General features: G+C 38.2%; 1 protein-coding gene across 1 annotated transcript in view; it reads left to right on the forward strand.

Annotated features, from left to right (window-relative positions):
• Positions 1–7,577: 7,577 nt before the first annotated feature.
• LOC104278102 (oxidation resistance protein 1-like) overlaps positions 7,578–17,178 on the forward strand; it is a gene marked incomplete at both ends in the record, with an annotated part of 15,074 nt that continues 5,473 nt past the window's right edge. The window contains 2 exons of the mRNA XM_009874976.1: positions 7,578–7,660; positions 15,967–16,074. Of these exons, the coding sequence (XP_009873278.1) occupies positions 7,578–7,660; positions 15,967–16,074 (191 nt within the window). The remainder of the gene's footprint in view (positions 7,661–15,966; positions 16,075–17,178) is intronic.

A 17,178-nucleotide genomic window follows, 5' to 3' on the forward strand; every position in this document is an offset into this window, starting at 1 on the left:
GGGTCAAACCACGACAGTCATGCCCGCTGTCTTTTGTTCTCCCGCAACATCTCACTGAATTGCCTGGCTCTGTCATCTTGACACGTGTGGGGAAGTTATCTAGAGGGTACAAGAAAACTACTGTTGTAGTCCTTCAGTGAGACACTGTTCTCTTGGTCAGGGGCTGTGAGAAGAGGCTACCTTGATGGCCTTTCACCGAGGTAGTTTTTGTTTGTCACTGTCTTTCTCATACTGAAAGGGACTGGTGGGGAAAGGGGACTGGGACACTAGAGCCAATATTCCAAAAGCAGTCCAAGTGCCAAGTTAAGGAGAATAGTTGCTTCTCTCTGGCACTGTGTCTGCTGGCTGTGCTCCTGGTAATACAGCTGAGGATGCTGTTGGCCCTCCTTGTTGCCAGGGCATGCTGCTGGCTCAGGTTCAGCTTCCTGCCTACCAAGACCCCCAGGGCTTTCTCTACAGAGCTGCTCCCTGGCCAGACCGCACCAGCCTGTACAACACAAGGGGCTCTTCCCTTCCCATGCAGAGGACTCTTGTGCTGTTGAATTTTTTGAGTCCTGTCAGCTTGTTCCTACAGCATGTCTAGGTCCCTCTGAATGGTAACCCTGCCCTCAAGTATGTTGACTGTTTAATGCAATAAGCTTGTTTACTGAAGCACTGGATATAACTTCACATGCACAGCAGATCTGTTTGGATGTTGGCAGAGCAGTTGTAGTGCACAAGTCTGCTGCATCCTTAGGATAAGCTGACTGAGCTTTTAAAAAAACTAGGTACTGTTGGCTTAAGTGTGATAAGGCAAAGTGTAAATTCTTAAAGATGTCTAAGGATGATATTGCTGCTTGATAGTCAAACTGCTTGTATGGCATTGTGTAGACTCTACAACTAAATAGTTTTAAGTATCTGAAAGAGGTGGACAGTAATTATTAATTGGAAGAGTTGTCTTTGTCTCGGTAGAGCAGCCATGGTTTTTTGCATGCTTTTGTTAATACATACATTTGGTCTGCAGAGAGGTTGTACAGTATGTGGAGGTTGCAGTTAGTTGGTCTCTAATGTATTAAACTGTATATATACATATTTCAGATGGAACAGGGTAGGAAACCTACTCATGTTAACACATACTTGACTGCATTTTCAGATTATGTATTTCTGTTTGCCCTGAATGTGAAATCTCATTTTAGAAGAAAGCTCATGTGATGCACATAACAGCTGTGTCGTGAATGAAGCTGGCTTTATAACTTCTAGCCATTTGGAGAAGTAGCCTGCCTTAAATCTGTTTCTATTGAAATGTTTGCCATGCTGATATCATGCATTTAATTTATTTCTGCCTACGTGCTATAGAGCTGATGGGATAGCAGAAAAGAGGATTGGGATCACACAATGAACTTGAATTGGCACCAAATTTATGTGGCAGGAAAAAAGCTATTTTGATGCACTTAAAGTGCTGATGCAACATTAACAAGGTCTTGGATGCATTTAGCTTGGGGTTTTGCTTGAGAAAAATGTGACCGAAAGAATCATGTGGAGAGGGGCGATAAGGATCTAGAGTTCCAGGAGCATGACTTAGGCTGAATCATGGAATAAGGAGCAGTTGCTTAGCAAGAGGAGGCCAAAGGGAATGTTATGACACTGCCTTGTTCTGAAAACATAGTATTTTGGCTAGAAATCTTCAGGCTACTAGCAGCTTGTAGGCTGCTATTAGGACGTCTTTGTTTCTGGTTCCGAAGCCATTGGAAGATAGCTAAAGATTAGCATAAACGTATCTAACTGTGGGAAGGAGGGGAGGGACAATGAATCAGTAGTTCTACTGAGATGTAGCCTCTGCTGTTAGGACCCCCAGGTCACCAAGCCTTATAGAATATAAAGATTTCCTGCTTTAATCTTTCTTGTTTCTTTATGAATAGATTATAAAGATCTAATTGTTGTTGAGCAGAACTAATTTAACAAAGACATAATATCTATACTTCCTCTGTTTTATCAGTTAGAAAGTTGTTTCATGTGCTGCTAAATAACAGTGTATTTAAGAATATTTCAAAGAAAGAGTACTTTCTTTTCTTGCAATTCAGTTTTTGGATGTCTTTACCCCATATGTGCAGCATGGTCGTTTTATTTTTTAAGATCCTATGGGGAAAAAAGTGTCCTAGACAAGCATTTAACAAGGTTATTGCCTCTGCCTTTTTCTTAAACACATGTAAATAATGCATGACTTGCAGTTAATGTTGGGGCAGTGAAGTAAATAATCTTTTTCTCATCTTCTTCATCATAATAGGCTCAGTTTTTAATTGTAAACAATTTGCATTAATTGTTGACTTATCTGACTTGCTTGCTTTTTCTCAAATGATACTTGGTTATCAGTTAATTCTTTTGGAAGAAGTGTTCTTTGTAATTTTTCTTAATGTTGAAATGAATAGCACATCAGCAGCTGAGAAACGTTGAAAGTTATTTGAGATTTAAGCTTATCATGCAGAAAAATAGTGAAGGAAAACTTTAATACATACCAGAGCTTGAAGATACATCTAAGCAGTTCCTAGCCTGTATCATTGCATTGTTACTCCCTGTACAAATCTTGCGTTCTCTTTACCAGCTCCTATTGGTAGAAGTCCAAGAAACATCAGCAAACAGAAAGGTCTACAATTTAGCTCAGATGACATGCTAAGAAATAAGAAATGTCACTCTTGTCATGTCAGTTTGACCTAGCAGTGCCACAGGGAATGTGTTTCAGTCAGTCAAAATTCAGTGGCGCAAGGCCAGGGGCAGTTAGTAGAATCCCCCTGTAAATGTTGGAATTTAACTTCAGTTATATTCAAATTTAGATTGAATAATGCCCCTGACTATTACATATTTTAAGGTCGAAGCTGCCTCCTTGAAAACTGTATATTCCTAAAAACTATCTTCCTGTCTTGTATAAATGTGTTGGAATGGTAAGTCCTCTCTGGTTATGTTGATGATTACATGTAAACACTTTTATGCCAGTCATTTTATCTTAGGTTTCTATATGTGTGTATTCAGACTAAATATCAGTCTGCTGTCATTTTAACCACTGCTTTCTCCGTCTTTCTAGTTCTAATCTTTTAAGTCCTAGACAGTTGAAATATTTTGTCATTTGTGGATCTGACATGTACTTTTTCACTTCAGTGTTTCAAGCTGTTGTGGAGGCCCAGTCCTGCAATATGATAGTTCAGAATTAAAAAGCATCAACCGTGATGTTACAGAAGGTCCAGTCTAGTTTCTGTCTAAAAAAAGCACAGCTAGAGATTTGATAACCTGGCACCATGGATGCCCTTGTTAATAAGTTGCTGTTGGCTCTCGAAGTTGTGTGCAGCGTGGGTGGTGGTGTCGCATTTTTCTTATACCTGTGGTCTGAGAACATCAGTCTCTGGTAGCCTCACTGGCTTACTGCTGGCAGAAGAGATAATGATTATGTGTAACCTAACAAGATGAGCTCATGTGGAACACAATTATCAGGAAAACCAGTAAAATGAAAGAATGAGACTGATTCTCATGGGTGCTGAGGTCTTTTCAGACCACCGCAATCCATGCGGGCAGTTGTTTCCCCTTTCACATGCTTCCTAGAACTCTGGGGGCACAAGGATGGCTGAAAATGCCATTTACTTTCCTCCTCAGAAGTGAATAGACTGCTCATTTGATGAGAGATGGTTGGAGGCTTTTGCAGTCTGCCATCAGGGAGGCTGAATAAATGTCTCTGCTACCCTGACCTATTTTCGCAATTGAATGCCTCCTAGTTTTGTTCCTGAGACGTTGGGCAAAACGGATGGGTTCTGTAGGAGCAGACAGCTGAAGCACTGAGGCTGCGGGCAGAGGTGTGGTGTTCGGTCACTACAGGTGGGTGCTTGGTGCTGCCTCGGACTCATCTTGCCTCAGGGGACTTAGGTCACAGCCTGGCACTGGAGTTGTGTATCCATGTCATCATGGCTAGGCTTTGCGAACGAAGATATAAGAAGGGCTCTACCGACACTTGCTACAAGTGCGCTGATGGCTAAAAAGGCCGATGCAGGATAGGCAAGTCCGGTTGCAAAAGGCACAGCGGAAAGTCTCCTTAGGCGGTATTGGCGAGGCATGGTTCTTTCTGCGTTGTCTTTTCTCCTTTAGGCTCATTCTACATGCATTCTCAAAGGAGGCAGCAGTGTTATGGATGGTGTGTCCCCACGTCTCCCGACTGGAGGCCAGACTGAACCACTGATGGCAGTTAATATGGACAAAACCGAGGTGTTGTATCAGAGAGTCCTTGTATCTCCTCTTTGGGGCTCCTCTGTTGCAGCAGCCGGGGGGGAGTTCACCACAGAGCACAACCTTAGGGAAGCGGTGATCCTCCATCCTGGAGACGTGCCCTGCCCAGCGCAGCTGCGTCCTCAGCAGCGCGTCCTCAGCAGCACGGCCTCAATACTGGTGACCCCTGCCCGTTCAAGGACAGTGACATTAGTCACGTAGTCACTCCAGTGGATGTTTAGGATTGTGTGGAGGCAGCGCTGATGGAAGCGTTCGAGGAGTCGCAGGTGGTGGCGGTAGATGACCCATGATTCAGACCCATATAAAAGAGTAGACAGTACAGTGGCTCTGTAGACACTGAACTTTGTACTTTTCTTCAGGTGTTTATTGCACCAGACTCTTTTATGGAGTTTTCCAAAAGCTCTGTGTGCCTTTGCTAACCTGTTGTCTATCTCTCTGTCAATCTTACCGTCTGAGGAAATGATACTTCCTAGATAGTTGAACTGCTGGACTGACTTGAGCTCTGATTTGCCTGTGGTGATGTGGGGATGATGTGTATCCATGTAGGGAGGGGGAAATCAGGGGGCAGGAGTGAAAGTGGACACTGGTGGGGAAGGTGGGAATCACTGTCTTAGGTATTGGAGGGGACAATGTTAGAAACACGTGAAAACCAGCAGGTTAGTAAGCTGCTGGGGAATTTGTGGTAGGATTACTCCTGGCATCTTTTTTTTCAAGGTGCTGCCAACAGGGATCTTCCTTCCACACCCCTACCCGCCCCTGCCCCGGTGGCTCTTTATGCAAATCAACAGAGTGCTTTGAATTCTTAAGCAGCAGGTCTTTCTGCCATGTAGAACAAATAACTTTTCTTTTTTATTTCTGGTATGAGGAACAGAAGTGGTTATTTGTCTAAGACTTTATTCTACTGCTCAATTACTAGAGAGGGAGAAGTTAATGTAACCCGACCTCCCGAGTGGCACTTGTCTGCAAACTCTTCAGATGCTTACACATGAAATAGTAAGAAGAAAAAGGAAACTTAAATTTGTATTAGGAAGAAGACCCCCACAAACCAACACACAAACGACATTGAGTTATACACAAATGATGCAGATACATACATTTGTAATATAAGGCTTCTTTATTTAATGAAGAGGGTGGGTGGGGAAGAAGATGCTTGTTCTACAGTAGGGGTACTCCACGTATAGATTAAGACATGTATGGAATTCTGGATGAGATCAGTATTTCTTCAGCTGCATCCTTTGACTTTTGCTTAGGAGTACTGGCACCAGAGCACTGTTGAAAGGAAATGATCAGGCTACTGGCAAAGCTTGGATATGGGCTGACAAATGTGGCACAGCTACCGCCCAGCAGCTGTTGCCGTTTTTCAGTAGCTTACTGAGGAGGCACCTGTTGGTTTGCAAAGTCAGGTGGAGACTTTGGTAACAAAATATTTGGCCTGGAAGAGGAGAATATTGGCTACTGTTAAGTCTACACAAAAACTTGTAGTGTATTCTATCCTTTACTGAGTTGGCTTAATTTTCTGTAGAGACATTTGCAGTCTTAAAAACTATTTATATAAGCAGAAGTAAAGGTTTCGTTTTAGGTAACTCTTTAAAAGCTGCAATTAGTAAATAAGGGAAGAAATACGTTTTAATGAACTGAGTGAAGATTGCAGGATGTGGAATTACAGTGTCTAGATTTTTGAGAATTTCTAGGAAATTTTTTGAAGTAGGCTTAATATCCTGACTGTCATTCATAGCTGTAAAAACTTACTGTAATTAATACCATCTATAGATCAGCTTTTGTCTCACAGGTGTGAAAACGTTCCCTGTCAGATTTTTTCAGTATATAAAACTTAGTCCGGTGTTTATTTCCATGTTACATAAAGAACACCCCAGCAGAGTATTTATTTGAATCTGCTAGAAGTCGCTTTTGTTGTTGTCCTCTGCAGCTTACCCTATATAGTAAATGTAAGATATTTGCTGAGAGTTTTGTCTTTTTATTATTTTGTTTCTTATTTTTGGCACTGCAGAACTTCCTCTGTAATTAATATTGGTGTGGATTTTTTCTTCCTCTCATTCCTTGATAGCTTCAACTATCTGTGTAGAAATTTGGGAAGGGATATATGAAATTCATGCAATTATTTTTCTAGTCTCTTCTCTGGTGTTGCAGTTGAGATACTAATTAAAAATAAGAATGCACAGAAGTTACTGTCAATTTACAGCAAGTTTTCTTAGTACTTCAGGTGAGACTTAAATAGACATGAAGTATGTTTTCTATTCTCAATTTAGCCATGCTGAAATATTTTAAAAGAAAATACATAATGAGGTTTGTTTCTTCTATGAAATTTGATTTGAAATATTTGACTAAATATATTTGGTTATGATATCAGAAGTTTGAATATCTCAAAATGGGGAATATAACTAATCCCATCGCAGCATAAAAACTTAACATATCTCATTCATGTGTACTTTGGGCTCCTTGGTAGCAGATACTTAACTGTTGAAGGTGTAGGCTGTGTGACAGAGATCCAACTTCTGAACAGATTAATCTCAAAAAAAAAAAGAGGCGTGTGTGTATAAATGGGTATGTTACAAAACACTTTTCCAAAGATGTAGGATTAAATAATTTATGTTGAATCATGGAAGTTCACTAATGCATTATGTTTTTCATAAATGCCAAGGCACTTAGTATAAAAAAGTAGGCTAGACTTGAGGTACAAATTGTTGTCCATTTCGTCTGTGAAATGGAGGACATCAAAATACTGTGCCCCAATAAAAACAAACGTTAACTTGTGTTATTTAGTTAGAATATTTATTATTTATGTAGGTGCTTTATGTGTTTGTCACACACCAGATAATTATGAAGCTAAATACCAACAGTGCTCTTTGTTCTGTAAAAATCTTTAAATGCTCAGTACTTATCAGACAGTGACAAAAAATCCCAGCTGAGCAGATCAAACAGGCAGGAACTCTAGAGCATCTCCTCTCTACATGAAAGCAGACTGGGTGAGATATAAAAGCAATTAAATGCAGTCGTTCCAGAAATTTTAGTTCCCTGATGGAGTCGATCTGCTGTGTAGTCTTCCTTCATTAACAGCTTCCTGGATAGCAGCAAGTACTTATGCAGTTGGTTGTTTCCCAGTTACCAGTGGTTTATATTGGTCAGATTCTGAAAGCCTTGCAGAGGAATGAAGTCCCTGCTGTAGCAGCCGGTTGTTTGTTAGGCACAGGCACGGGGAGCAAGCTCTGTAACTGGTGAATTTAGATGTCTGCCCACCGGGCAGGAGTCAGCAGCCTGTGACAGTTACTGAGAGAGGAAAATGAATTTAACACGCACATTGCCTCAATCTTTTTCAGACACTGGCCAGAAGAAGACCCCAGACAAGAAAGATGGACGACGAATGTCTTTTCAAAAGCCTAGAGGGACTATTGAATATTCTGTAAGTTACTGCCTTATTGTAAGAATGTCATTGCATAGCAAGTGCAGGCTTAAAGCTTCATTAGAAAATATAAGCCAAACAGTAATGTGCATTACCTTTAATCTTAGAATTCTGTGTATCTGATAGCTTATTTTGACAGGAATTAAATCGAGAAGTGGCTAGCAGTACTTGAATAATGCTTTTGTATTTATATTTCTTTTCTTTTACTTTTTCTTCACAAAAACCAAGCTAATCAGTCTGTTGGCTGGCTCACTTTTAGTTAACTAGTTAGAAAAAGTGAGTAACATTAATTACAAAAATCATGTGCAAGTTCCCTACTTTCAGCATTATTAGTAAACTTGACATTAGGAGAAAGAGCAGAATGAAGTTGGGGAGGGGGGAAGCTAAATCTTGATACTGACCTTCTGGTGCTCTCCTAATTTTTGTAGACCTATACCTGTTACAGTACAGCTCTGTTTCTGCAGCAGTATCTGAAAATGGAGCCTTTCTCTGCCTTTTCTGTTCTTGAAATGACCCTCAAACTGTGCTGCAGTCAGCTTTTCACATTTCTGGTTACTAAGGGAAACTGAAGTGATAAGGAAAACGAAAGTGAGAAGTATCTGTCTTGTGTTATATGCTGGAAATGTAATTAAGTCTATAAATAATGTGTATAAGGTTGACATTAAAATAGGGAAAGTCTGTCACAGTTACCTTTGAATGCTTTTGAAGACAGACATGATAAAATGAAAATGAGAACTTCTTTTTATAAAGGCTTCACTTGACCTCTTGGTGTTTACCTATTCCAAGAATAGGAGATATGTGGGAGACTTAACTCTTAGTGTTACGTTAAGCCAAACCATGGCGTAACTGTGGAGAAGGCTGTGATAGTCATTTGAGAGAGGCAGAGGATGTGTGCATTGGAAAAAGCACTTCATTAGTGTGGCTTATATTGGGAATTTGAATGTAATTCTAGCCTAAACTGAAGATTTCCTTGAAGCTGAAATAAAAAAAAAGAAATTTCTGCTGCTTAGGTTGTAGCAGCTGAAGAACATTAAACTAAATGTGACTGTTTCTGTTGCATTAACCCTATTTTGCCTGGAGCAGTTGAGGAAAAATGCTCAGATGTAACTCTGAAACTGGGGTTCCTCTTCGCTCAGGAGACCACTTCACTCCTTACCACCATGTGCTTGCCTTTATCTTGGTGTGTTGTATTCTAGACAAAGCTAGAGCATCAAGCTTTACTTCTTTAAAGTAGTATATTTGTGTCAAGCTGTTATGTACTTCAGGTTTTTGTGTTCTAGTAGGTGGAGTTTTAGCTGCAAAAACAACTTTCTTACTACATACTGAAGTATTCCATCACTTCCTTGTGAGTCAGAAAGACGATTCACAAGAATCAAAGACTACTTGTCTTTAAAATTAGTCCAGCCTTGTGAAGGAACCTGTTGTGTGTATGGAACATGGGGCATTTCAGCTTTACAAACACCATATTCTATCCAGTATTGCTGTACATCTCTGTCGTGAGGTACTTAACCTCTGAAAACTTGATGTTACTTTTAGTTGTGTGTCATGCACGTATGTTAGTAAAATACACAGAACTAACATTTAGGAACTGCGGTTAGGTTCACTATACTTACAAGAGAGATCTGGTAACTCTTCTGGTAATTTGCTACTGTTATTATTTATAAATTTACTCATGCAGAAAGGTGAATTAATGTCTGGTTTCTGACTTGATTTTGCTGCCTCTTAAAGCAATAACACATACATACACACACATATTATATTTATGTGTATTCATGTGTTGCTACTTTGAGCAGTAGTATAAGAATAAAGGCAGAAACCAGACTCCTCACACCGGTATTGTTGAAAGATTAGCGAGGTTATTTGCTCTGTGGGATTTTTTGGAGGGGATGTGGTTTTGTTTTTCTTAAATAATAGTTTATGTTTTTCCAGAGCTTTGTGGTTTTAGGAGCAAAAGGTTTATTTGTATTCCTGAAGGCTAGCATGAGATGGATTCTTCCTGATGCAAACTGTTTTTTCTAATGTGAAATACAATTCCCACATAACTTGGTTTGTTTTTTTTTTTAGAAGAAGATCATTACTTTGGGGAATAATAAACAATAAAGTATATTTTCTCTTTCAAGCTAAAGCCACAAAGCAACTAAAGATTTGTAGATTAAAAGTCCCAAAGCGTAAAAGCTCAGAATTACTGTTCTGTATGTAGCACCAGTGAGATGTCGATAGATGTGGTACTAAGTGAAGGAAGCAAGTCGTAAGTTGCCTCTAAAGCATACAGAAAACTTTGGTTTATTTTTACTGTTACTGCTTAGGCAGGGAACAGATATTTTTTTTATATTTTTTAAGTTAATATAGCTTCTTGTTTTCTGAATGCCAGTCAACAAATGCAAATTGGTCTTACCTATTATTTCAGAATTCACAGCTGGTGTGCCAAGCCAATTGTTTTCCCCTTCTGCACACAACTAGTGCATGTGAACAGGCTCTAAGGACCAACAGCACAAATAATTTAGGTGAATTATTGTTACTAACTACTCCCTTTCATATGGTGAAAGTAGCATTTTTACATTGCTTATATAACATTATATTCACATTGCATTAGAAGTCTTGTAACATGTTGTATGAACACAACCAGTGTCTGTCAGAAGAGCCAACTACAGATGAATAAAGGAGCATAAGCAGACAGGGTTGGCATGCTAGCAGTTGCATGACCTCAAGAAAAGCCTTCAAACCTCTGTTCCTTTTGAGGAGAAAAGGAAATAATTGGTTATTTACAGATAGTCTATCACACTTGAGAAAAAGCTATACAGGAAAAGCACTTTAAAAAAAAAAAAAGTAAGTGAGCGATGGAGATGGATGATTTGGTTTATCAGTGGTGGAGGCTTCAGTGCAAGACTTCCCTTCCCCTGCCCCACTTCCCTTTTAACTCTTTGGAGGTTGAAGGCTGTACTCTTCTCCTGAAATAGCAGATAAATGCCTAATACACAGAGTATGTTGTCTAGATTATGAGAAGAGCTTGATACCAGTTAATGAAGGTCCAAGAAGATTAGAGCAAACTAGAGTCTTCAGACTGAGTTTTCAGCCAGAGACCTCAGTGTTGAACTACCAGCCTTCCTGCATGTGATCTCTTCCTAGTTATTTAGTGGTAAGTCCAACATCTGGAAACTGAGTCTGGACTCTTTTTTTACTTAGAAACCAGCTAGATATGCATATTGAAAACAAAGCTACAGGGGCTTCTGATGTCAGGTTCTTATGGTAAAACAAGGAGGATTTTCTGATCCTTTCTTAGCTGAAGAACTGTTGGTGGCAAATGGTGGCCATCAAACATGTCAGAGTTTGCTAGACTTTGAACCCACGTGTATACTTGAAATTTCTTGCAATGACTTGCTGAACGTACCTGTTTTCAGAGTAGATAAATGGTATCTGCTAATATATTTCTAGAATAACTGTGGATTTTACTTTCAATCCTAGGGTAGCTTGAGTAGAGGATACTGAAGGTTCTCTCTTCTGGTTCAGCTGGTTTTATTGCCCTTGTAAGCCTTTACATGCTGTTTGGTCTACTCCGTGCTTAGGAGTTTTTGCCCTTTTTTCCTGGTGCTTCCATTTCAAAGCCAAGGATTGCATTTCTGTTCAGCTGTCGCGTTTCTTTGAGCGTGCCTCTGTCAATCTTTTTCCCCAGTTTTGGGGAATTTAGAAATTGTGGATTGTAATGATGATACATTACTTTATCTGTTGCATATTTTATTTATTTTAAAAATTATTTTTGAAGTTGCTTTTATAATATTAGTAAGTTCTGTTTTCCTGATATTGCATATTATGGAAATTAGACCTATAAACAAGTAGTTAACTTAGTTGGAATCTGGTATTTTTTAAGGCTTGGGTACAAAACCAATGTTGTCATCTTCTTCCCTTTGTCGTCACTGCTGTTAGTCTTCGTATCTCTAATTCTCTTAGGTCTTTTTAGTACTCATAATTTGTTTTAGTTTTTCTGGTTCTTGGACAAATAGTTTTGAAGCATATTTAAAGAAAAAATGTGCAGTTTCATAGATATTTACTGTATAATTTTTAATGGAAGTATGAGTGAATTTCAGTTGTTGAGATGCAATGACAGTAAAGTTCATTGAAAATTCAGTAGAGAATTTGATTTTAAATAAGGTTTTTAAAGAGCTTTGGGTGCTAATCTGTCGGAAATGAAGGCGGTTTGAACCTTAGTCAGTGGTGACTCTGAAGTTATTTCTCTGCAGTCAAACATGGGTCTGTAAGTAGTGCTCTGTAAGTAGAAAAGGGGTAATGGGATGTACCTCTGCTCAAATGGGGACAAAATGATTTGAAGAGAGTGTTTGATTTGGGATTTTACTGGAAGAGGAAGATGGAAGGTCTGGATCTCAAGTAGCTCTTTCTGTGTCTAGTCATATCTGTAAAAACACTTTAGCTTAGAATTTTAGATATGCTTATATACATAGGTAAGTGACTATGTAGGTACAAGTAACTCGGTAGTAGTCTTATGTGTCATATCTTCATTTAAGGGAGTTGATGACTAAAAGCTCTTACTGCTGAGTAGGTGAAATCTACTTATATTTTAAGAGACTCTTTTTCAGTGCAAGTTACAAAGCAGAATTTGTGTGTCAAGTTTAACACAATCCTGAATAAACAATTCTTGTTTTCTTTTTACATTTTCATTGATCAATGTCCTTTAATCTTTTTCCAAGTCAGCATACTGAAAGAAATGAAGCCAATGCATATGTATTGAACCACTTCACCAGCTGGCTTGTACAAGTCCATTTCAGATTATTTCAGGCAATAAAACAGTATTTTCACGTATCTTGGTTTTTTTGAGTTTTATTTGCATCGGAACAAATCTTTCCTTTCTGTTCAAGTTGCAAAACATCGCAGTCACTGTTCTTCATCCCCTTCTCTTCTCAAAAGAGGTAATCTTCCCATGAAGGTTAAGCATAATGTTTTAATATCCAAATATTTGTATAACATTCTTAATGCTCAAAATAACATTTAAATATCTTTTTTATGTAGTAGTTTATTTCCTGAGAGAGGAGTGACTTTTTGCCCTCTCTTCTGGTATTTAAACTGATGAAGGAACAAATAATTGGAAAAGCTAGGGGGTGGCTTTGGTATCTGGTGTTGTGTTTTAAATTTGTTAGTTTTTAAACTATGCTTTTCCACAGAGATACCCTTTCATCTTTTGGCTATTCAGATTTTATTTCTTTGAAATAGTAGAAAGTCTGAACGTTGGCAAATAGGCCTTTGAATATAGGGATATACTTCTGCAAGACTTTATTGTGTGAACACTTTCTTTGTTTTAAGAAGATACCAGTGCTGGTTTCTGAAATCCCCTGTAGTGTGGAGATCCACCTGTGAAAATTTACAGCCAAATAAGAGGAGGAGACTTATTTGCTATTTTTATGTTAGTGCTTTGTGAGATAAACCCTTTAGTTGTCAAGAGATCTCACCAGATGGTTTTATTCTGAAGGCTGAAAAGAGTAAATGCATTCTTGAAGGGCATAAGCTTTGTGGGTTGTAGTTGAATACTTTAACTTCTTTTATATGAAAGTTAGCCTAAAATCTCAAATGTTTCCATCCTGAAGTCATACCTAAGGAATATCTACCTTGCAGCTAACTGTTGTCCTCCACCATTTATGTGAGCAAGTTGTTGAATAAGACAAAGCTTTTGAATCTTGCATTACAATTTGGTTTAGCAAAACTTCCTTATTAAGTAGAGCTTCTGACAGAAACGCTATTGTTCCTTGATGTGATTGTGTTTTGCTTTCATCTGTGGGACAGGTAGTATGTATCTGGTCAGGTTAGGGTCCTTTTTGGTTACAGCTCTAGTACCAATTAAAAGTGGCATATGAGAATGTTCTTATTTTTCATGTATCTGTGTGATCATACAGTACTGAATTACTCAGAAGTACTACAGTACAGCCTTTCATACCTGATATACCAGTAGAGATGTTTGCTGCTTTTAGCTTAATGGCTCCCTATATGAAGAATTGTCATAATGGAATTAGAAATCTGTTTATATAAATAAATTAAGCTAATTGCCATTTATTTTTTTCTTAAGTGAATCTAGGCTGACAAACATACCTTCACAAAATGATACTGAATTCTACATGGAAAGAAATTTTTTTGATCTTACTTGTGAGCTTTAATTCTGTTAATATCCCAATTACCCTCTTTATCTGTTGAACTATAACAGCCTTCAAAGTACGTTATATTTGTAGCAGTTTTTGCAGAACAACCCACTTCTCTATTTAAAGGATGTACTTAGCTTCTTTATATCTGTCAGTTATATATATTATCTTGTTATTCCTGTACTGTCAACATGTATTCCCTAATGACATAACATTGAAAAACGTTAATAGAGTGAAAGCATTTCTCTTCCTAAATTACTTTGGGATGAACGTTCTATTCAATGTTTGGCTTTGGAACATTTAAGCAGAAATGTGTTTTGAGGAGCAATTAGTTAAATTTTTATATGCTACTTTGCAGCCAATAGGAACTCTCTTTGCTAGCTATTCTCACAAGGCAAATAAAATGTATTAAAATACTAAATACGTAATCACTCCATACTGGCTAACACTGCAACCTGTAGAAAGAAACATGTTCTTCCACTCTGGCAAAATATTTGCTGCTTCTGTGAAGAATGAATGTGCCTCTTTGAATTCTCTTGAGAGCAAAACATAGGATGCTTATTAGTTACATGGAATATACTAGTTCAGCTGGAGCAGTTCACAGTAGAGTACAGCTGCTAGCCCGGTGTATGTTTTATTGCTTCCCTCACTGTAGCGAAGTTTCTGAAATGGAGCATTTGAGTCTTTTGGTTCTAAATACTGCTTTTTTTTTTGTGTGTCACTGCATAAGATCGAGGTTTACTCTGAGCAAGCAATACCAGAAACTTATTAAAATGAGCATGATGTGAAGACTCTTCCTTCCATCCCCTCACCCTACCCTCAGTTGATTGTTTTGGGTTTTTTTCTGCCCTCATTCAAGCAGAACTAAAGGGTATCTACATTTAAGTGTAGTAACAGGCATACAAGACATGGTGCTCCCACATTTTTGTTAAGGAAGTGAGTGAAAAGCAGAAGATACCTTGTGAGTATGCAGGGTCAGCTAACGTAGCCACTGGTTTTCTCAGAACAGCTGTATAGACCATACCCTGTGAAGAAAATTCTGGTTGTCCTTTCAATTTTTTCCCCTCCTCTAACCTACTTTTCATTTGAAAATTAAGTAAAAAGAACTTAAAAGCAAAAGCATTATTTTCTCTAATCGTCAAGAAAAGTTACATGAATAGCTTGAAAATAGGAGAATTAAACCTGTGAATAATTAGTCTAATGCTATTTGTATAGAGTAGAAGATGTAACTTCTGCACATATAGTAAGAGGAACAAATGAGAAGACATTTAAGATGGGACTTGGTGGTTTGTTTTTTTTGTTTTTTTCTCCTAGCAGTGCTCCATATTTAGCAACACAAGTGTAGTTTTGCTTGTATTACTTCATCTTCTCTCAACTGGTAAGATCTGTTTTTCCTGGTACAGTGCTCATGAAACCTTGTGCCGTTCCGCAATACACTTTCCCTTGTATGCTCCCTTGTGATACAATTTTTGTCATTCTGAAGTGTTTCTTTATTCTGAATTACTCTCTGTGAATAAAACTTCTTTCTCTTTGCTTTCTTCTCTTGGTTCCTGTTGAACACATTTTGGGAGATGGGGGTGAAATGAAGAGCTTGAAAATCTGTTCCTTACTTGAGACTCACTTACTCAAAATGCTTATGCTCCATCTTCTGTCATACTGGTTGACCTCTTTTGCTTCAGTATTTTTGCTTTTTGTCTCGGTGATGAATTTTACTTACACGTCAGGTTAACAGAAACTTATTTCAGTAAGAAGAGAGTGTGTTCCTGTTTTTAGAGGTGGCGTTAGCTTTTCTGTGAGTGAGGATCGGAGAAGAGGAGCTCAAGAAGGAGAATGAAGGGTTCTGTGAAACCAATCAATCGTGTATTGGTGCAGTGGTACCCCTACAGCTCAGAGCATATGACTGATGCTTCTGATCACTTGGAAACGTAGTGAGAAGGCAGGTGCCCTTATGTGGGGTTGTAGTAGACTAATATTTACAGAGTAGGTATGTTTTTGGGGGGATGTGGTGGAGTCCTGTTTTGTTTTGGTTTTTTGGGAATCATGGGATATGAAGGCTTTTAACATTCATCAAAATCTTAGTAAATCTGCACTTGATACAATTTCTAAACCATGATTTGAACTAACTGCTTACAGTTTTGTTTGTTCTGTTTTTTTCCCCAATTGGTACAGGTGGAATCAAGAGATACTTTAAACAGTATTGCCTTGAAATTTGATACAACGCCCAATGAACTGGTTCAATTAAATAAGCTTTTCTCCAGAGCAGTCGTTCCTGGACAGGTACTATTACACTATATATGTTACTTACTCAACAAAGACCTTTTTCCCTGTATTTCTTATCTCTCCAAGAGAAAGCATAAAAGTGCTTATTATCTTACTGGTTTTCCTTTTGGCCTTGTTAAAGTGGTTTTTTGTTTTCCTCTGATTTGTGAATTCCTTGCGCCCATTAAGTAACTTCCTGAAACAGGAAACATAATGAAGCTACATGTCTCTCTTAAATAAGATCACAGGACTTTCAAAACTAAACATACTTGATAGTATAGTAACACTGGGGTACAAGCTAAATTCTTACTTTGCAAATATAGGAGACTGTTTACCAACTCTAACTCAGAAGATGAATTCAGGGTGCAGCCTACAGACAGCATTCCTGATTGCATATTACGGTCTGCAATTCTATTTTAATAAATCAAGTAATGTTTCTACTTCACTCTGAAAACTTGCTGTCTTTACCAGCAGTGTGTGAACTATCATTCACTTCTTATAGATTGTTACGACTTACATCTTTTTTCCCTTTTTTTTGCCTTCTCTCTTCACTTCTTGAAAGCCAGACTTGTACACTGAGCTATCGCTTTTTTCCAGCGTTAACTATTGGCCATTTGGTATTAGCCTTCTCTTTGAAAAACATCCCGTGTTTATTTCAGATTACTGCAAAACTTTATCTAGGTAGCTGGAATGCCTACCATGCCCAAAATAATGTATTTAAGGGGTGAATAACTTCATTTGCTATTTATTGTATTTTATTACTTTTAACTCTTATTTTCTTTTTACATGCGGTGCTAATAGCTGTATCTCTGAACTTTTTTCCTCTGCCTATTTCTTGGTTTTTCAAGTAGAGTAAATAGCAAGATAAATATTCTGGTAAATAGCAAGATAAATATTCTGGCAGGCCTTCCCTGGTCGCTCTATTAGGTGTTTCTGGTGTGCCATATACTTTTAATGCTTTCTGTCTAAACTTTTCCTTCAATTATTATGTCAATTATTATGACTAAAAATAAATCTTAAGATAGCATTTAAAAACGTCAAAAGCGAAGATAAACGCTACCATGCAAAGTACTTGTTAATTCCCTCAACTCATAGTTTCTGTTTAAAATTAGTGGGAGGGAG

The sequence above is a fragment of the Apaloderma vittatum genome, unplaced genomic scaffold (genome assembly GCF_000703405.1).
Source record: "Apaloderma vittatum isolate BGI_N311 unplaced genomic scaffold, ASM70340v1 scaffold44438, whole genome shotgun sequence".
NCBI lineage: Eukaryota > Metazoa > Chordata > Aves > Trogoniformes > Trogonidae > Apaloderma > Apaloderma vittatum.